The sequence below is a fragment of the Microcaecilia unicolor genome, chromosome 4 (genome assembly GCF_901765095.1).
Source record: "Microcaecilia unicolor chromosome 4, aMicUni1.1, whole genome shotgun sequence".
In the NCBI taxonomy this organism is placed as follows: Eukaryota; Metazoa; Chordata; class Amphibia; order Gymnophiona; family Siphonopidae; genus Microcaecilia; species Microcaecilia unicolor.
The window spans coordinates 307026501-307047975 of NC_044034.1; the positions used below are offsets into that span (position 1 = coordinate 307026501).

General features: G+C 43.8%; 1 protein-coding gene across 1 annotated transcript in view; it reads left to right on the forward strand.

The window, feature by feature from the left end:
* The first annotated feature begins 9401 nt into the window (after nt 1-9401).
* The window catches only part of SLC25A37 (solute carrier family 25 member 37), a 55165-nt gene continuing 43091 nt past the window's right edge, over nt 9402-21475 (forward strand). Inside the window, exon 1 of the mRNA XM_030201819.1 lies at nt 9402-9697. Coding sequence (XP_030057679.1) covers nt 9503-9697 — 195 coding nt within the window. The 5' untranslated portion in view covers nt 9402-9502. The remainder of the gene's footprint in view (nt 9698-21475) is intronic.

Here is a 21475-nt window from a genome sequence, read left to right on the forward strand (position 1 = left end):
GCTCACCTTTTTGTTAGCAGTGGCAAGGAATCATCAAAGGGAATGGCTTAATAATTCAGCTATAACATAAAAAAAATTGGGTGGAACATCTGTGGCAGCTGTAATACAATCTCTTATTATTCAATTTTCCCACAGTTGCAAACTTCTTTGCTCCTCTTCCATCAAAGCAGCATTTTGTAGGCGAATACTTTTCTTAATGTTGGTCCCCTGGCAAGTTTTTACATCTTCAGTCAAATTATTTTTATCTTTACAATTTAGGAAACGAAAGACTCATAAGCCATACACATAAATGAGTGTGTTTTGCAAATATTCCAGTCACTGAATCTCAGGCCATTTCAAGTTTGTCATTAAGCTCATTTTCAGATGTACCTACTGTAGAACCGTTGGGCCCGATCTACACTAAAACAGTGTTTCCTAAGTCCGGTCCTGGAGCACTCCTCAGGTTTTCAAGCTAGCCACAATGAATATGCATGAAAGAGATTTGCATATAATGGAGACAGTGTATGCAAATCAAGTTTATGCATATTCATCGTGGATATCCTGAAAACCTGACTGGCAAGGAGTGCTCCAGGACCGGACTTGGGAAACACTGCACTAAAACATTAATGAAAAGGATGTGGCTATTTTCTAAGGAATTCTGAAAAAGAAAAGAAAATGTGGTCAGCTCCCGGATTCTGTATATGGTGCCCAAAATTGGGTGCTGATATTTGGATGCCCACCTAACTGGCTAACGGCCTAATAATTGTTAATTGACACTAATCAGCACCAATTTGAATTTGCACGCACATCTTGCTACGTGCTTATTCTACAACAATGTGCACCCAAATCATGCGCACACCCAAAAGGGGGCATGGCCATGGGAGGTGTCTGGGCGGGTCAGGAGCATTCCTAAAGTTTTCACGCAGTGTTAGAGAATACCTGAGATGTGCACCCAAATTGGGTGCCAGGAATTACACCTGGTTTCAGCAGGTGTAAGTTTTGGTGCCCAAATTTGGGCACCAAAATCAGCAATTAATGCTATTTTATAATGGACGCTCATAGAGTGCCAATCTTTTTCGGGGGGCCCAAATTTTGGGCATCATTTACTGAATCTAGCCCCAAGTTTCTGTAAGAAAATTTTGACTTATAAAAACTAATAAATGAAACAGAGAAAAATAAAAACACCCCTCCCCCCTTATAGGCACATATTGTACCATAGTATTTTAGGATTGCATTTCTGTCCATCTAGCGACATGTGTGTGGCCATATATGAGGGAGGCTTTGGTTGATTTGGATAACATGTGTTTTGGCAGATGCTAACAAATAGGGTGTTACTTTTTTTATTTATTAAGATTTATGAACTGCCTTTTTGAAGGAATTCACTCAAGGTAGTGTACAGAAAGAATAAATCAAAGATAAGCAATAGATAATTACAGCAGTAAAATATTCAAATAACAATACAAAGTATGGCTGGAATACTACTTACAATATCAACACAATATGTAATTATTTTAACAGAGCTGGAACTTATAGATAGGTAAGAAAGTAAGAGGTAAAAGAGTAAGAGGAGCTAGAAAATAAGGGGACTAATTTAAAGACAGTTTCACATGAGGTCAGAGAGGTGATTAAAATTATCTCAGCCAGGGGCGGACTGACCGTACAGGGCAGTGTTCTAGGGCCTAGAGGCTCTTCCCCCACCTCTGCAAAATACAGCCCCCCCCCCCCGGGTCCCACCTTAAAGGCCCTGGTGGCCTAGTAGCCTCTTCAGGGACAGGAAACACCTCACTCTTTCCTGCCTGCTGCCACTACTCTGCCTGAGGCTACTGCAGGAATTCTCTGCAGCCATTTTGAAAACATGGCGGTGTTGGGCAGAGCAGCAGCAGTGGGCAGGAAAGAGTGAGGATCTTTCCTGTCCCTGAAGTGACCACTAGACCACCAGGGTCCTTCAAGGTGGGGCCGGGGAGGGCTCACTAGTGTGTGTGTGTGGGGCCGCAGTGTGGGGATGGGGGGGGGCACAGGCAGTGCCCGTATGGTCAGTACTCCCCTGAACCACAGTGCATAAATTACCAGCTGGTTTTGTCTTGGGACCCAAAGAGATTAAATGAGACAAATTTTATTGCGTAGCATAGCAACATAGTAGATGACGGCAGATAAAGACCTATACAGTCCATCCACTCTGCCCAACAAGATAAGGTATGATGTGATACTTCATATGTAAACCTAATCTTAATTTGTCCTTGTCATTTTCTGGGCACAAACTGTAGAAGTCTGCCCAGCACTGGCCTTGTTCTCAATTTTTGATGCTTACTCTGTCCAGCCCAACATTATTCACTGAGTACTAAATAGAGTACAATTTTGTTGCACAGGATTGGGAGCTTGGAACATTTAAACCCATAAACAACAGGTTAATCCTTCATTCTTTTCTGCCTAGTGGCATTTATCACTTACAATCAGAAGGTACCATGCTTTTCTCAGAGTCTTATATATAAATGATCTGTGGTTGGGCATCTTGAACTGCTGCTGGTTTAAATTGACCTGGCACAGCATTAACAATAAGATATTCAGAAGGATTACATTTCCACCCATTAATAACCCTGGTAGTATGCTAGAAACCAAAGTGACATCATGCTATCAAATAGCAGCAGAGGTTTAGAAGGCATACCACATACATCCAGGCTGATCCAGAGGAGTCTGACCAAAAGCTGCTGAACTGGCAAATCTGATAAGTAGCTCATATAAAAAAAAAAAATGGAACCAGTTGAGCTCTCCAGTCCCACATTTTTATTGTTGTAGTTGAACTACATAGAATGAAGGAGCAGAACAATATTTTGAAAAGTATTTCTCACCCTCCATGCCTAAATCACTTGGAGAAGGAGAGTCCAGTTTGGATTATTTTAAACATGTGGCAACAGGACTACATGACATAATCACTTCTCCATCTTTTTTTTGGCTAAGATCAGACCTCAGCAAAGGTCAAATGTAAGGTCTGGGTCATGAGCTGAGGATAGTCTCTCTTCTTGGTCTTTTTTCTTGGATGGAGAACCTATACAATATACGATATTAACACTTGTCACCCCACTCCACTGTGGACATGAAGCTTTTTGAACCCTGCCCAAACCAGACATACTTACCATTAAAGAAAATACGTTTTTTGGAACTTAGTTTGAGAAGAGAGTGAAAGTATTTGAGAACAATAGTACTATTTTCCAGAGCTTAAAAAATGTCTGCAAGAATTACTCGTCAAACACAAAATTCAAGACTTGTTAACTTGCCTTGGGCTTGGATTTAGAAAGGTAATTAAACCCAAATATAAATGCTCAGAGGCTCAATCTCTTCCCACATAAAGCCCAGAAGTATGAGGGATGTACTGATTTAGTCCCTACCCTCATTCACAACCTCTATTTAGTCCTTCAAAATCAGACAAGAGCAATACAAAAGAAAAAAAAAAAGAAGTATAAAATGGAATTCAAAGACCTTGGACTTGCAGTACTCCTTGGACCTTTTCTTCTTGATTCTCCTTTCTGATAGGTGGGCACCTTCCTCCTCACTGTTGCCAAAGCTGCTGCTCTTCCTGTAAGAGACTGTAGCTTCACATTCAGATAGCTGTGCACCTAATTTAGGTACCTCTAGTGTATTAATGCTCAGGAGACTTAAAAACTACCCAGGGTTTGGCCAAGGGTATCTGATGCCATAGGCAAATCTTCAGCTTTGCATTCCCCCCTCCCCAATAGTCTAGTATCTCTATCCTTCCCTTTCTCCTGCTACTGCTGCCACCCTAACTCTGCCCTGCACCCTGAGTGCAACGCAAGGTCTTTGAGTACTCCAATGCACTCAAGGCTTGCTGCATCTTGGCCCAACCTGACTCTGCTGCTGTCTTGGCTACTGCCCTGTCACCTCCAACTTCTGCTGCCCTAGGAGGATGTGTCTACCTAGTGGAAAGGCTGGCCTCATACCATCACTTCATCAGTCTCTCTAATTTACAGAAATGTATATTCCCTAAGTGAGATAGGAATACCGGTAGGAGATGTATTTGCTTTCCTGCCCCCCAAAAATAATCAGCAAAATATTTAAAGAATTCTCCTTGACAAAGTGGTGATGGATGCACTTGGGAGATAGGCCCCTTCAGCCTCTGTACTAAATCTTCACAGGAGAGATATAGGGATGCATCTGAGTAGCAGGTCCTTCTCACGGCTCTGAGTTGTTCCCCTCTGTCTTTCTTTTCAAACTGTTGGAACCATGGTTACCTCTTCCTTTTGTACCAGTAGGCTACCCTGTAAATGGATTCTGTAGGAATGTTCTTTCCATGTAGATCTACTGGGATCTGTTTTTCCTTTGCTCTTTGTTCATCTTGTTTCTGGGTCAAGCCTTGCTGGCTTGTAGATTGCGACTCACATAAGATGCATCACCCAAAGTTTTGCAGTATCTGAGTGGGTCACCCAGACCTGCCAAGTCTCCTGCAGAAACTCCCACATTGGAGGGCCAAATCCTCCTCTCATCCAAAATCAGGGATCTCCAGTGAACATGGTGAACTCAAGAGTTACTACTTAACTTTTTCTCCCTGCATTTGACCACAAAGAGCTTCAAATCTCACAGCTGATACTTCCTAAGCAAGAAGTGTTGGCTGCAAGATTTGAAGCTGTTCAGGGTCACAGGGCTAGCAGAGAAGTTTTACAAAGGGGATGGAGTAGGGGCACAGCATGAACTGGCTTGGGAGTTAGGCTCAAAATCTCCCATTATAGAAACTATAGCCCTAGGCGCAAACATTTCAAAATGACTGGTGGTACCAAATACAATACAGATTAACCTTCCTTGGACAAAATGAAGGAGCTTGCTCAATATGGGGGGGGTGCTCCATGCCCACTGGCACCCTCAGAACTGGCTTCTAGGACTATTCTATTTGCCTGATATCCTTGCAGGAAAAAAAGACGTGGAGGGGCATAATCGAAAGGGGTGCCCAAGTTTTCCTGAGGACGTCTTCGCAGGACGTCCCGGCGAAGGGGTGAGGAAACCCATATTATTGAAACAAGATGGGCGTCCATCTTTCGTTTCAATAATACGGTCAGGGACGCCCAAATCGCGAAATTTAGGTCGACCTTAGAGATGGTCGTCCCCGATTTTTGGCGATAATGGAAACTGAGGGCGCCCATCTTAGAAATGACCAAATCCAAGCCATTTGGTCATGGGAGGAGCCAGCATTCATAGTGCACTGGTCCCCCTGACATGCCAAGACACCAACCGGGCACCCTAGAGGGCACTGCAGTGGACTTCATAAATTGCTCCCAGGTGCATAGCTCCCTTACCTTGGGTGCTGAGCCCCCCAACCTCCCCCCCAAAACCCACACCCCACAGCTGTACAACACTACCATAGCCCTAAGGGGTGAAGAGGGTACCTAGATGTGGGTACAGTGGGTTTCTGGTGGGTTTTGAAGGGCTCACATTTACCAGCACAAGTGTAACAGAGGGGGGATGGGCCTGGGTCTGTCTGCCTGAAGTGCACTGCACCCACTAAAACTGCTCCAGGGACCTGCATACTGCTGTCAGGGAGCTGGGTATGACATTTGAGGCTGGCATAGAGGCTGGAAAAAATATTTTAAAAGGTTTTTTTTAGGGTGGGAGGGGTTTAGTGACCACTGGGGGAGTAAGGGGAGATCATCATCGATTCCCTCTGGTGGTCATCTGGTCAGTTCGGGCTCCTTTTTGAGGCTTTCTCGTAAGAAAAAATGGACCAGGTAAAGTTGGCCAAGTGCTCATCAGGGATGCCCTTCTTTTTTCCATTATCAGCAGAGGACGCCCATGTGTTAGGCATGGCCCAGTCCCACCTTCACTATGCTTTCGACACGCCCCCATGAACTTTGGTCATCCCTGCGACGGAAAGCAGTTGAGGATGCCCAAAATCGGATTTCGATTATGCCGATTTTGCAATCCTGGGAGAAGGACGCCCATCTCCCAATTTGTGTCGAAAGATGGGCACCCTTCTCTTTTGAAAATAAGCCTGATGAGCTCCTGAAGACTTTAATACTTCTCTCCTGTTTGGAAAGATGACGCCTCCTGTCCACAGCTGAGAGGCAAGTCCAGCCTCCATTATCTTATATTACAATCTGAGCTCAAACTTAGGAAGGGGGACTCTAGAATGTTTCTCTTTATAGGCACAGAGGAAGTATTTCTCTACAAGTCACCTAAAGTTAGGTGTCGGGATGCTGTGCACTAAGGGAAATTCTATGTTGACAATTATGTATATAATTGCTGTTATAGAATACTAGCATAATTCGGCATTTATGCACTAACGTGAAGTGTGGCTGTACACACCATGTCAATGGCTGGTGTAAATGTCCGTGACTACACACTACAGTTGTGCATATAAATTTCAGTATTCTGTAATCCTAGTGCATAAGTGCTGGACATGCCCCTGACCCGCCCATAGCCCCCCCCCACACCCTCTTGTAGTTATGCGCTATAGGTGCTAAGATTAGAAAATACTAATCTTTCTGTTTACTAAGCCGCACTAGTGGCTGCCATGTGCTAATGCTGACACAGCCCATTCACTTTAAATGGGCTCTGTCGGCATTGCCGCGCGACTTAGTAAACAGGGGGGGGGTAAGTGCAGTTATACACCTAAGTACAAATTAGCACCAATGAAATCTAATTACCACTGATAATTGGTTGTACCGGTTAGCAGCTAATTTGTCAATTAAATTAATCATGGTATTTATCGACGGGCCAAGATGGCGGCCTGAAGGGAGGGCGGCGAGGTTGCTCGGAGGTGCCTGTTTTTCTTGAGTCCCGTTTACCTGAGGAATGCCGAAGCGGAAGGGTAAGCGGGTGCCTGGTCCTGGGGCACTCGCGGGACCCGTTTCGGGCACGATGGACCGCTTTGTCATGGTGGGAGGAAGCCAGCAGAGTTCGGGAGTCTTGCTGCCGGGAGGGGCGGAGAGAGGTGAAGCGTCCCTGCTGCCTGAGACGGAACTCAGCCCGGAGGTGAGGGAACCGCCTCCCATGCCGGCGTCGGTGCGAGATGAGAGCAGACAGGGCTTCCTGGCCTCCGAGGAGGGGGCAGACGGCCCTGTGTCAGGACCTGACTCGGGCAGGAGAGCGCAGCATACCCCGGAAGGGGGGTTTACCAGCGCGCAGGGTGGCGGTGCTCCAGGGGGACGACATCTGGAGGAGGGGGCCGGTTTCTCCCTGGGGTCCGAGAGGAGTGCTGCAGTTTTGAGTAAGTCTTCACTTTTGCCTAAACCTCCAAATTTTACTTTGGAAACTATCTGGGATGCTTTGCTAACTTTGGAAACTTCATTGTCCAAGAAAATGTTATTGCTGTCGCAGGCCTCACAGCTTCCAACTGAGACTGTTTCACAATTGGGACTGCAACTAAAAACAGTGGGAGAAAGATCTGAGGCCCATGAGTTGGCCATTAAGTCAGTTCAATCGGTCCAGACAACTATGATTAAAGAAAATCAATGGTTGCATAGGAAGATTGAGGCTCTTGAAAATCGACAGAGGGCAAATACTCTGCGAGTGATAAATTTTCCTAAACAACAGCTAACTGCACCGATTCTGACTTTTAAAAAATATCTCTTTGAAGTGTTAAAGATGTCTGAACCGGCTTGCCCGCCTATCTCGCAGATTTATTATTTGCAACCTTTTAAGCGAGTGGCTCAAGGGGAGCAGGCTGATAGTGTGGAGTCTGCTGTGCGGTTTGACACCTTGGACTTTATTCGGGAGTTGGAGGGTGAAGAGGAGCGGCGGGAGCGAGCTACTCTTATAGTGACATTTGTTTCACAGTTAGATAGAGATAGGATTCTGAAGTTATTTTTTAAATTTCGGAAAGAAAAATTTTTGAATGTACAAGTACGGATGTATCCGGATGTGACCAAGGTAACGCAGAGGAGGCGACAAGCTTTTCTTAAGCTGCGCCCCGCTGTGTTTCAGTTGGGGGGCCTTTTTTGGCTAAATTTTCCCTGTAAATGTGTGGTGAAGTTGAATGCTGTAAAGTATGTGTTTTTTGAACCTTTGCAGTTGAAAGCGTTCCTGGACTCCCGGGGGGGCGGGGTGCTCCTTCTCCGTCACCTGGAGCGGAGAATACATCTACACCTCAGTCATAATTGTCTTCCACATCTCCCTTCAGAGTCTCTATTAGTGTTGGACTGTATTATAGTTTATTTTTTTCTTTTCTCAGAGTAGTGGCTTGGTCGTTCGCTTTTGTTGTGGGCTAAAATGGGAGGTGGGAGAGAAAGTTGGGGGTAGTGATTTCCTGTGTAAAGATGTACCTACAGTTCTCCTAAGTTGTATAAGAGGTGTTCTTGGTACTGTATATATGAAATGTATAAATAAAGATATAAAAAAAAAAAAATTAATCATGCAACTGTAGGTATTATATAGCCTGAGCAAGCAATTTTGTGTGCCAAGCATAAAATTGTGCAAGATTACAGAATGAGGTCAAGGTGCATTTCTGGTGATCCTGCTACACTAGGGCCAGGCTGATTTTTCCTCCTACTGGGCTGCTTCTTAAGGTGGTCCCTTTCCTATTATAGGGAACACCCTGTAACAGATGGTTACATTCACTTGATTTGAATTTCTGTAAGTGCTATCACAAGATGTCAGGCGATCTTAGACCCAGATTTATGGTTGCCAGCAGTTTTATGAGTATTATGCTGTTCTAAGCTTTAAAAACTGCCTATCCATTTGTATTCATTAAAAACAAACAAATAAACACATAAAAATCCTTCAGATGTTTTTTCAGGCATAATGTTGCCAACTCAACCCAATAATAGAGGTGGATAGGGGATATTTTATTTTGCCCAGAACAAATGATGAAGACTATGGGGCACTTTTACTAAAGCTTAGTGGTCTTTAAGGTGGTGGTGGTGGTGGTGGTGGTGGTGGGGGGGGGGGGGGGGGTGTCTTTTACTAAAGCTTAGCTTTCTTCTGCAGGGCCCATTATATTCCTACGGGCCCTGCTGCAGATAACTCAAGCTAAGCTTTAGTAAAAGACCCCTAAAAGTTAAGAAGCCCATAGATATAAAATGGGCTTCTTTCTTAGCATCTGGAGCACACTAAGCTTTAGTTACAGAGCCCCTATGTTATCAAACTGGCCAGCTTTCCCTAAGTAGGCTGAGCCAAATTTTAAACATTTAAGGTAAAAATAAAATAATAAAATCAACTGCGTTCTTTAGGTCACATGACCTCCTAGGTCCAGCAACTTTCTTAAGCTCCAGAACTTTTTTTTTTTTTTTTGGTGTCAGTCAAAGTTCCAGGAGACTAGAGAGAGAGAGAGAGAGAGAGAGAGAGAGGGGGCGGGAATGGGAGGGGCGCTGTGCAGTCACTCCTCTTTGTGAACCTATCGCTTAGCCGGAGCTTGTGAGGGTTTTCTAGCATTCTGTTGGCCTGCCAGGGTTTCGTTAAGAAGGGAGAGTTGTGTGGGCGTGGTTTGGCGAGAGGTGAGGTGAGACGTTGGTGGGAGGGAGGGTGCAGGGGTTACGCTGTCTGTGCACCATCGCTCCCCTCTCCGGCGGCATCCCCGGGGCGGATGGAGCTGCGCAGTGTGGGCAGCGAGGCTGGGCTACGGATGGAAGGAGAGAGCCGGGAGGGCGGCCCCGGCTCGGGCCTCGGGGATGAGTACGAAAGTCTGCCGCCCAGCGCCTCCCTTAGCACACACATGACAGCCGGAGCGGTGGCCGGGATCCTGGAGCACAGCGTCATGTACCCCGTGGACTCTGTGAAGGTGAGTGTTCGCGCCGCACGTGTGAGAGACTATGTGGGAGTGACACTGCCTGGCTGCGAGAAAGTGACGGGGGCATGTGAAGGAGTCGCTGTCAGTTAAAATGTGTTTTATTGCCTGTGTGCACCAGTGGCTGCTTGGATTATGCAAGACTTTATGCATTTGTATCTGTGATTGTGTGAGCGCGCGTCTGTATGAGACTCTTAATGGCTGCATGCGACTAATTATGATGTGTCTGATTGTGGATTTTGTGCAGCAACAGTGATTGCTATTAGGTCTGACTCCACATTTTAGCTACGATTATTATTATTATTTTTGCATTTAGTGCCCAAACCACTAATAGTTAAAGAGTTGGATTTTTTTTAGGTATTGCGCAATACTTTAAAAAGAAGGCTTGTTTTGTACGGTTGCCATAAAATTGCGAGCTTTTCGTTATTATTTTGTACTATAAGACTTAAGCAGTGGCCCTGAGAGAAGATGCTACTGTAGCATAATTTGCCAATAGTTCGATTTCGATACTGTCATTTTAGGTTGGGACCTTTAATGCAAGCTGTTGACCGATAATGATGTTAGAACCCTGGCTGTTATAAGACATTCTGGGTGGTTTAGCAAGCATATCAAACCTATAAGTGGTAAGGATAGTTACTGTGCATATATGTGTGTGTGTAATATATATGATCAATTAGGTAACACTATTAGTTGAAATTATCACTTGCCAAAACTCACTGGAGCTTGCAGTTGACTGGTGTGCACCTACTTTAATTTTGTATTGATAATATACTGCTCACAGTACAAATATTATAGCAATAACAGATACAAGACTGGAAAGTTCATCTAACCAGGTAAGAAAACAAAGCTAGCTATCTTATCTTCTTGATTCTGTGAACTATCTTTGAGAATGATTAGGTAAAGCATATGCAATACTCCTGCAACTTTGTAACAATGAACTCATTCCAATGCATGCAATGATTTAATGTCCATTTTCATTAGTACATACTTTCATCAAAATATCAGACAAGTTATAACTTCTTACTGCAAACAAACCATGAAGCTGCATTTTTAAATGGAGTCCTGATCTAGTTAAACAGTGATAGCAAAAGCCATTATCCTTAAAACATCAATCTCATTTGAAAGTTGTCATTTTTCTATTAACAATTTGAAACAGTGTTTCCTTAAAAACTTGTGCAGAACTTTCTGACTGTGGTGTTTATATAGGGCTTAATTATTGGGGGTGGGGGGGTGCTAACAGTTGTTTTTCTCTTTGTTCAGCACTTACTGTGACTATTACTTTTCTGAATATCATTATTACCTTATCACTGGTTTTATCAGGGAGCTGCGCTTGTAGTTTGGGCAACTTGGTAGCAAAGAACTGCAAGGATGGAGAATACAGTTCTTGGTATCTGCTAGCTCCATTATATGCAGGAAAATAATCCAAAATTATTTTTGTCTGCTTGGTTTGCAAACAAAAAGCTGGACATCTTCATGCATGTTAGAAGATTTGTTTTCTGATTAACTTTGCTGAGCTATTTATTGCATTTTAAATTCTTATATCAGGAAACACGACTAAATGAATAACAATGCAAACATAGATTCACATGAAATAAATTCATAAATTCTTTATCTCTTGAAATGGATGAGCCCAAGAGTCTATAAAGAGATGGTATACATGAAATAGAAGGAAAATTAGCATTTGAAGCTCAGGCCTGTATTAAGGGCCTAGAAGGAGTGACTGACCCTCCACTGCCACAGGGACTCCTACCAGCTCTCTCTCTCTCTCTCTCTCAGCTCACTCTCACACTCTCTCTCTCTCTTTCACACAGACGCACAGTGTGCATATCTGACTTTCCCCGGTAGGGGGGCCAGAACCCGAAGTGCGGGGGCCATTCCCCCCCCCCCCCGACGCATCCCATAGGCTTCCATTGGCAGCGCGGGGGGGTGGGGTGGCGGCGGTAGCGGGGGCCAGGCGCCCGTTGGCCCCATTACAGATACGCCCCTGACGCACACACAGACACTTTCTCTCTCTCTCTCTCTCTCACACACACACACAAAAAATTTGAACAATAAGGGACATGGGAAATCACATAAGTCTAACAATAACAAGGTTCAAATTCTGAAGGATCTAATGCTGTTTACACAAACAACATAGTATATAAAACTGTACTATACACATCAACTGACATTACGTTCATCAACTTTTAAATTACATTTCAGAAATAAAAAATCTTCCCCGTTTTGCTCTTTCATTACATACAACAGAAATTTTGCCCGTAGTAACGGGCTTTACGGCATGTTCCAGGAATAACATGTATAGAATGTTTGTGCGTTTGGGAAGCTCGCCAGGTGCCCTTGGCCTGGATTGGCCGCTGTCGTGGACAGGATGTTGGGCTCGATGGACCCTTGGTCTTTTCCCAGTGTGGCATTACTTATGTACTTATGTATTTAGTAAAGCTTAGCATGACATATGTCCTGTACAGCCCATAGGAATATAATGGGCTGCATAGTACCTAGCTTATTTTAATGTCCATTAGAAAGTTCTAAGCTTTAGTAAACATGATTGTAAATGAATTTTCAGGTAGCAGCTGAGCGTAAATCACATGCTTTCTTAGAGTAAGAATATCTTTGTGGGTTCAAAAAACATAGGATGGAGTTTTCAGCTTCGCTCAATATTTACAGGAGTAATGAATGAGGAGTTCAGCACCTAAAGCAACTTAACCTCAGTACGTTGAGAGATTTTTTTTTTTCTTTTTTTGTATGCTCTTGGGTCCTTGAGAACACAAGAACTTGAGAATTGCCATATTGAATCAGAGCAAAGGTCCACCTAGCTCAGTATCCTCCTTTCAGCAGTGGCCAATCCAGGTCAGAAGTACTTGGCAGAATCCCAAAGAGTAGCAAGATTCCATGCTTCTGACCCTAGAAATAAGTAACTGCTTTGGTTGTACCACAGAAAGGTGTTTCTAAAACCCCTGACTCTAGTGGCTTTCCCCATGTCTACCTTAATGTCAACTTATGGATTTTCCTTCCAGGAGCTTGTCCAGACCTTTTTTTTAAACTCAGATGTGCTAACTTCTTGTACCATAGCCTCTGGAAATGAGTTCCAGCGCTTAACTATTCATTGAGTAAAAAAATATTTTCTCCTATTAGCTTTAAAACTTATTACTATGCAGTTTCATGGAGTGTCCCCTAATTTTTTGAACTTTTTTGAAAGAGGTAAACTATTAGTACATAAGTGATGCCATACTGGGAAAAGACCAAGGGTCCATCGAGCCCAGCATCCTGTCCTCGACAGCGGCCAATCCAGGCCAAGGGCACCTGGCAAGCTTCCCAAACGTACAAACATTCTATACATGTTATTCCTGGAATTGTGGATTTTTCCCAAGTCCATTTAGTAGCGGTTTATGGACTTGTCCTTTACGAAACCGTCCAACCCCTTTTTAAACTCTGCTAAGCTAACCGCCTTCACCACTTTCTCCGGCAACGAATTCCAGAGTTTAATTATAGTTTAATTATACGTTAGGTGAAGAAAAATTTTCTCCGATTTGTTTTAAATTTACTACACTGTAGTTTCATTGCATGCCCCCTAGTCCTAGTATTTTTGGAAAGCGTGAAGAGACGCTTCACATCCACCTGTTCCACTCCACTCATTATTTTATATACCTCTATCATGTCTCACCTCAGCCGTTTCTTCTCCATTTTTTCTATGTCCAGACTTTTCCACCAAAAACAATGCATTATGATTGACTAAATAAAGCTGCATTTTTTGAACAAGCACAATAGTACCAGTTAAGTGGCCCTGTTAACATCATTTCCACACCCTTTTTGATAAACTTGGTAATCTGTTTTGGGATAGGCTGGACTTGACATCTGCCTGTACCTCTCTCAGCCATTCCGCCAAGTCTGTAGTAGATTTTACTAAGAGATGAGACAGCATTTTCTGGTACCTTAAGAACAAAAGGGATTAAAAGACAAGAAAGGAGGAGTAAAGTTTTTGGCTCCTCCGTGATCCGAACTGGGGACTGCAGCCTGTCCAAAGAGCAGCCATAGGTGCAGCCTTACTTGGTTTTGGCAAGGATACGGCGGTAGAAGAAGCATGATGCCAGTGAGTGGTCAAATCCGAGTGAAATGGGTTCAGACATGCAGGGACTATGTGGTGGTCAGCATTTGAACTCTGAGAAATGACTGGAAATTGGGGGGGGGGGGGGGGAGAGGAGGAAGAACTTCAATCAGGTGTTACTTGAAAAGGAGTCTAATGGTTAGAGCAACACACTCAGACCTAGGGAAGGCAAGGTCCCACTGCTGCTCCTTGTAATCTTGGACAAGCCTCTATTGCCTCAGATGCAGGTTAGATTGTAAGCTTTCCAGAGAACAGGAAAATACCTACTGTACCCAAAAGTAACTTGCCTTGCGCTATTAGTAAAAACAACATGAACTATAAGCAAAATCCTCTTCCTTACCTATTGGTGTTGATATAATTATGTTTTGGAAGTTTAACATACCCAGATTAGTGTCTTGCCAAGTTCTCCAGATTTTTCCAGTTTCCTGCAGACTATGTTATCCTTGCCAACGTCTCGAACTTCTGTTTGCACAGTTTCTTCAGTCTAAGATTTCATTCTGCTGGATCTGGCCTGAGAAGATGAGTTCCTGAGCTTGAGAGCACAAAACTGTTTGAGAGGTTAAAGCTGCTAATGAAGAAATAGCTTGATGCTGGGGATGCCAAGGCAGTTCAGGTAGAATTCTATGTGACACTGGTAGTTCTGCTCGGAGGGGGGAGAAATATGGAACTGGCACTGCGATTGGGAGCTACTTGAGAGTTGGTAACTCTAGCACAGGCACCAGAGACTCCCTTCTTGAAGCCCATCCCCCAATTATCATGATTTCTTACTCAGTAATTGCAGAAACACTTCCAAACTATTTGTACCTCATAAAACCTGAGCTGTCAGCTTTGAATGCTTTAAACATAATTCTTCTCTGCCCCCTCTTCCCTCCCCCCCCCACAATTTCCTGTCATTTCTCAGAGTTCAGATGCTGACCATCATATAGTTCTTGCATGTCAGAACTCATTTCACTCGGATTTGACCACTCACTGGAGTCATGTCTCCTCTACCACCGGATCCTTTCCAAAACCAGATAAGGCTGCACACCCGTGACTGCTCTTTGCCAGGCTGCTGTCCCCAATTCAGATCATGGAGGAGCTAAAAACTTTACCCCTCCTTTCCTGTCTTTTAACCCCTTTTTGCCCTGACTGGTTCAGGCACTGCCACCTTCACTGCGATATGCTACAACTTTGCAAACAATCCAAAAGGCCTGCAACTGAGAAACAATATTGGTCACGACATTTGACAATGACAACTCTCCATAGAATGTATCATTGACAAGATTGGGTGTTTGGTCAGGCAGAAGACGAGATCAGGCAAGGTGCTGATTCCATGCAATGCTTTATGGTCCCCTTCTTGCCTAATATATGCTTCCGCTGTCCTTCCGTCTGTGGCTATAAAGCAGCAAATTGCATTTCCCTTGCATCAGCCCACTGTGCCTTTGGAGTGGAGAAGTAGCCTAGTGGTTAGTGCAGTGGACTCTGATCCTGGGGAACTGGGTTCGATTCCCACTGCAGCTCCTTGTGACTCTGGGCAAGTCACTTAACCCTCCATTGCCCCAGTTACAAATAAGTACCTGTATATACTATGTAAACCGCTTTGAATGTAGTTCCAAAAAACCCCCCACAGAAAGACGGTATATCAAGTCCCATTCCCCTTTGTCAATGTACTGCCTCTGATCCCCTTGCCTGCATGATCTGGCATTACAGTTCGGACCTTCATTGCCATTTCTCTGCTCCCTTTCAATACCTCATCATTCCCACTTGTCAGGTGCAAGTTTGCATGCTTTTTACAGGAGCTAGTGTTTCTTTTTCCCCTCCCCCTCACTTCATTGTAAGCCTGTCCAGTAGTGGCAGCTAGGAGTCCCAGCTGCAGCCTATTGTCTTCATGGGTTGGCAGCAAGGGTATAGCACAGACACTGTGGGTGAGAGAAATCTCAGTTTACAGACATTAAATCTCAGACTTTAATGTGGCCGGTCTCTGCATTAAGCCTGAAATGGAAGGTTGCTGACTGAGGAGGCACCTGAGGTTCAGGAAATCTTCCCCATACTTTGTCCTTATACTTCCCTTTAGCAGTGGTTCTCAATCCAGTCCTTAGAGCAACCCATCCAGTATATCTACCATGAATATGCATGAGACAGATTGGCGTGCACTTCCTCTTTTATATGCAGATCTCTCACGCATATTCATTGTAGATATCCTGAAAACCCGACTGGTTAGGTATGCCCTATAGGAAATCAAATTAGGTTAATGAAAAGGAAAGAATTAGCTGTTTCACACACAACTGTAGGTCAGTATCCTGCTTATAATCGAACGAGAAAAACGCCCAAGTTCCGACCTAAATCGGGAGATGGACGTTTATCTCACAAAAACGAATAAAGCGGTATAATCGAAGCCGATTTTTGGACGTTTTCAACTGCACTCCGTCGCGGATGCGGACAAAGTTGATGGGGGCGTGTCAGAGGTGTGGCGAAGGCGGAACTGGGGCGTGGTTATCTGCCGAACAAAGATGGGCGCATTTCACCGATGATGGGAAAAAAGTATGCGTTTTTAGCTAGAATTTAGGACACTTTTCCTGGACCCTGTTTTTTCACGAACAAGGCCCCAAAAAGTGCCCTAAATGACCAGATGACCACTGGAGGGAATCGGGGATGACCTCCCCTGACTCCCCCAGTGGTCACTAACTCCCTCCCACCACAAAAATGATGTTCACAACTTTTTATTTTCACCCTCAAATGTCATACCCAGCTCCCTGACAGCAGTATGCAGGTCACTGGAGGAGTTGTTAGGGGGTGCAGTGGACTTCAGGCAGGTGGACCCAGGCCCATCCCCCCTACCTGTTACAATTGTGCTGCTTAATGCTTATTAGTCGTCCAACCCCCCCAAACCCACTGTACCCACATGTAGGTGCCCCCCTTCACCCCTTAGGGCTATAGTAATGGTGTAGACTTGTGGGTTGTGAGGGGGATTTGGGGGACTCAACACACAAGGGAAGGGTGCTATGCACCTGGGAGCTCTTTTACCTTTTTTTTTGGTTTTGTAAAAGTGCCCCCTAGGGTGCCCGGTTGATGTCCTGGCATGTGAGGGGGACCAGTGCACTACGAGTCCTGGCCCCTCCCACGAACAAATGCCTTGGATTTATTCGTTTTTGAGCTGGGCGCTTTCATTTTCCATTATCGCTGAAAAACAAAAACGCCCAGCTCACACATTGTTAAATAAAACATGGGCGTCTATTTTTTCCCAAAATACGGTTCGGTCCACCCCTTCACGGACCCGTTCTTGGAGATAAACGCCCATGGAGATAGGCGTTTTCGTTCAATTATGCCCCTCTATGGCTTCTGTCAAGTTGCCGTCTTGGAACTACCTGCATATAGTAAATGTAAACCACTTTGGATGTACTACAGAAAAGCGGTACATCAATCCATTACCTTTTTTAGGGAAGTTGGGGAGAGTTTGTCTTGTTTGTTTTTTATGGTTAGCTGTACGTATAGTTTACACATGTGCAAACAAACCTATGCATATGATAAAGGCAGGAGGAGCCTGGAGTACAGGTTAGTGGAGGAATTGAGTTGTACCTCTTGATGAGTGGAGCAGTGACAAGAAAGTCCATGTCATGGAGATTCCAACTCCATAGCACACAAAAAGGTGGAACAAAATACCCACGGTGGCATGATTTCCAGTGTGCTGGTAGTTACCCAGACCCCTCAGGCAGAAGGCGAAACTGCTGCCATGGCTAGAAATGTACAGCAGAAGAGGAAAGTACCTGTGGTCATGAAGGATTGTGCAGACTAGCTGACAGGGACCCAAGCGGCAGCAGCAGTAGTAGAGGAGATAATTCAGCAGTGGCATAGATTTATTTATTTATAACATTTGTACCCCGCACTTTCCTGCTCAATAGCAGGCTCAATGCGGCTTACATAGTAAAACAGGGTAATAAAGTGATGTAGAATGGATGCAAATGTGAATTATAAGTAACTAGTAAAAGAGGCCCGTTTCTGGAGCAAATGAAACGGGCGCTAGCAAGGTTTTTCTCCCCAACACCCCCCCCTTCTCCCGCCCTACCGACCCCTTCGTCGTTCTGACGCCATTGCTCCGCACCTCCTGAACGCACCGTACGCCATTGCTCCGCCCTCGGTGTGTGACACCATTGCTCCGCCCTCGATGTCATCACGTTTGACGCGAGGGCGGGGCCCCGAGACGGCGATTTCGCTGGCTTCACCACCACGAACCCTTCGAACCTGTTTTGATGACGGAAGTGACGTCAGTGTCCTCAGAACGTTGAGGGTGAGTTTTATTATATAAGATAAGGTGGTCATTTATGCTTGGTAATATTATAAGTAGAGAGGTTGTCATGTATGTGTGGATATGTAAGATAGGTAAGGAAAGGAGGATGAAAGTGGTATGGGAATGGGAGGCATAGATGGCATTCCCAGCTGGTGGCCTAGTAAATTGTAATAAACTTGAAGGAAGTTTGGGGCTAAGAGAGAGTGCAAATGGGGGAGAGAGTGAGGAGAATACAAGGAGGTGGTGGGAGGTTGAAGAAGTGAGTTTGGGGTGGCAAGGGAGAGTGCAGCGAGGAGAAGGGATGAGAACATCTTTACACCAAGATACACTCAAGTACATACACTTTCCACGCTGACACAAATATAAACACCTTACCACTTGCATACACCTCACATATACACTACCAGTTACTACACCCACGCTACTGAGATACTCTTTACCATGTCTCTTCTTATTGAGAGTTTGTGAATGTTGGAAGGGGAAATATGTTATTCTGTCAGTGTGTAATTTTTAACTTGTTGCTTTTTATTTGTTAAACTTTCTTGTTACCCATTACAGAGATCCTAGTCTCCAAGCTGGAAACAACATAAAAAAGCCTCATGTCCCAGATCTTAACTTTCAGTATACCCCATTGGATACTGCCATTCAAACCTAATGGCCATCACAGCAGCAATTAGAAACAGTGGGAAAAAAAGGAGATACAAACAAACATCAAAATTTAAAATTATTTAGAAAAATGCAGCAGGAAGGGAATGAATAGCACAGCATTATTAACCAATGGAGCAAAATTCCCCAAACTGCATTTTAAAAGTTTCAGGGAGATTTGAAGGACGTTGATGAATGCATGGATAAATAGCAAAGAAAAAAATTTACGGAGCCTAGAATATTTAGCATGTTACAGTAGCTGGACAAAACAAAGAGGAAGGGGAGTTTTGTAGGACTCTGCTACTCTGTGCAGGTTACAGCTTAACTTCATGCTCACCTTGTTTCGTCTCGGTACAGTAAACTGTGTTAGAACAGTGTGCTAAGTTTTCAGTGAACAGCATTCCAATGCACTCGCAGAAAACCTTTACTCCCGATGCTGTAAACTAATGGCTTGCAAATGACCATAGCCTTAAAATGTGCACCTAAAGAAAAAAAACAGTATATACTGCTGCATTTTGCTGCATCATGTATTGGATCGCACACTAACAGGAAGGGAGATTATTTTTTAAAGGCTGGCTGGATTTGCTACCACTGTCCTTGTGCCCATCTGCTAAAATTCAGGAATTCTCCTCTTCCGACCTATTAGTGGTTAGGATGGGATCCCCCATTTTCCAAGATGTTGGTGAGACAAAGAGGATTCTTTTCTACCTGAGGTTTCCAGTTTATTACCAGAGTACACGCTCTAGAACTAATTATATAAAGTACTCCTTACACCTTAAATATCTTAAACTTATTTCTTTATTGTATTACACATGCCTAATGCAACGTGAGATGTGAGCTATGTGTGAATGCAACGTGAGAATGTGAGTTTCAAGGGTAGAGGTATTAGGCATGTGTAATACAATAAAGAAATAAGTTTAAGATATTTAAGGTGTAAGGAGTACTTTATATAATTAGTTCTAGAGACAAAGAGGATGCCACTTGGTGCCTCCCCAACCAAAGAAGCATTATTGGTCCGGGGGGAGGGGCGGTCAAGGATCTCCCTGTTCTGAGTGCCTGGCAGGGCTGACCTGGACCAAATAAGCTTGGGGTTGAGGTGGCTACCAGGCCCACTTGGGCCATGAGTCCTCTGAGATGAAGTGCTGCACTTCACTTCAAATGACTGCTGTTCCTGGGTAAGATAATTACTTTAGCTCTAAAATTCAGTGTGGTTTTCTACATCAGAAGTCGTTTCTGATTTGGCAAGTTTGCTTGTGTTTTTGCATGCCAACAAACTACCCTTTAGTCACTTCAAATGACTCTGCTGTTCCTGGGTAAGATAATTACTTTAGCTCTAAAATTCAGTGTGGTTTTCTACATCAGAAGTCGTTTCTGATTTGGCAAGTTTGCTTGTGTTTTTGCATGCCAACAAACTACCCTTTAGTGCAACTGTTTCACTGTGGATTTTCCCCTGCTAAAACCTTACTGCTTTGTAAGCTTAATGCAAAATAATCAAAAGTTAACTGGTTTATGGCCCTTATCTGCCGTCATGTTTCTATGTTATCCTGCAGCATGGTGGCCCTTTGGGGGAGATTCTATGTATGGCGCCTAAAAATCGGCACTGATTTAAACGTATTCTATAATCGGTGCTTAGATTTAGGGACTGATAATAGAACACGCATCCATTTACACCAGAGAAAACGTGGCATAAATCCCAGTGCGTAGATTTAGGTGAACTGGGCAATATTCTATAACTAGGCTCATAAATTTTGGAATGCCCATAAATGGACCATTTCCCCGCCTATAACCATGCCCCTTTTTGCCTGCATGCATTAGAAGTTCAGCTCACATCGTTACAGAACACTCTTAGCGAGTTGTGTGCCTAAATTGTAATCGGTGCAAATTAGTGTTCATTATTGCTTAAGTGCTGTTATTAAAACTCATTAGCATATTAAGCCAATTAAGTTGCACACATTGTTATAGAATCCGTGCTAAAATCGGCGTGGATATGTAGGCACGCTATATAGAATCCAGGTGTTTCTGAGTAATTTTGACAGGGAGATGGCGGCATGATGTTGCATCTTTCCCATATCCCATCTGGAATGGGTATGAGGTAAGGGAAGATAGGCCACACAATGACAGAGAATAAGAACTGTGACACTGTAGGTGGAAAATGGGAAGGGCAAAGGTCCATGTTACGTCATTCAGGTTCAGTGCAGGTTATCTTGTCAAGGGAAAATAGACAAGAGGCAAATTCTGATAGGTCAAAGATAATGAACGACTTAGTATAATGCTACTTTTTACATTACATTACAATAGTTTTCTATTCTGCTCACATCAGAATTAGTTTGGAGTGGATTACATCAAATGGAAACCATTTGAAACTGGGAACTTACAACACAGGAAGTCAAAATTACAATAGCAATTTAGCATCAACTACAATTAACCAAGAATTAATCTGAACACAAATAAGACAGTCTTAAGCAATTTATGAAAAGTCATATATTATATTGAGGGCCCTGTTGAAAAATTAGCGCGTGCTAACGCTAAAGACATCCATATATTCCTATGGTGTCTCTAGCATTAAAGCGTGCTAATTTTTCATGTGCGCTAATAATGCTAGCATGCATATAGCACGGCTTAGTAAATAGGGCCCTGAGAGAGAGTAATCACAGCAGCTGGCAAGGAATTCCAAATTTTAACTGCCTGATAAGAAAATAAGCTTGAAAAATTATTTTAGGCTGCACCTTTATATGAGGGAAATGATAATTGTAAAGAATTC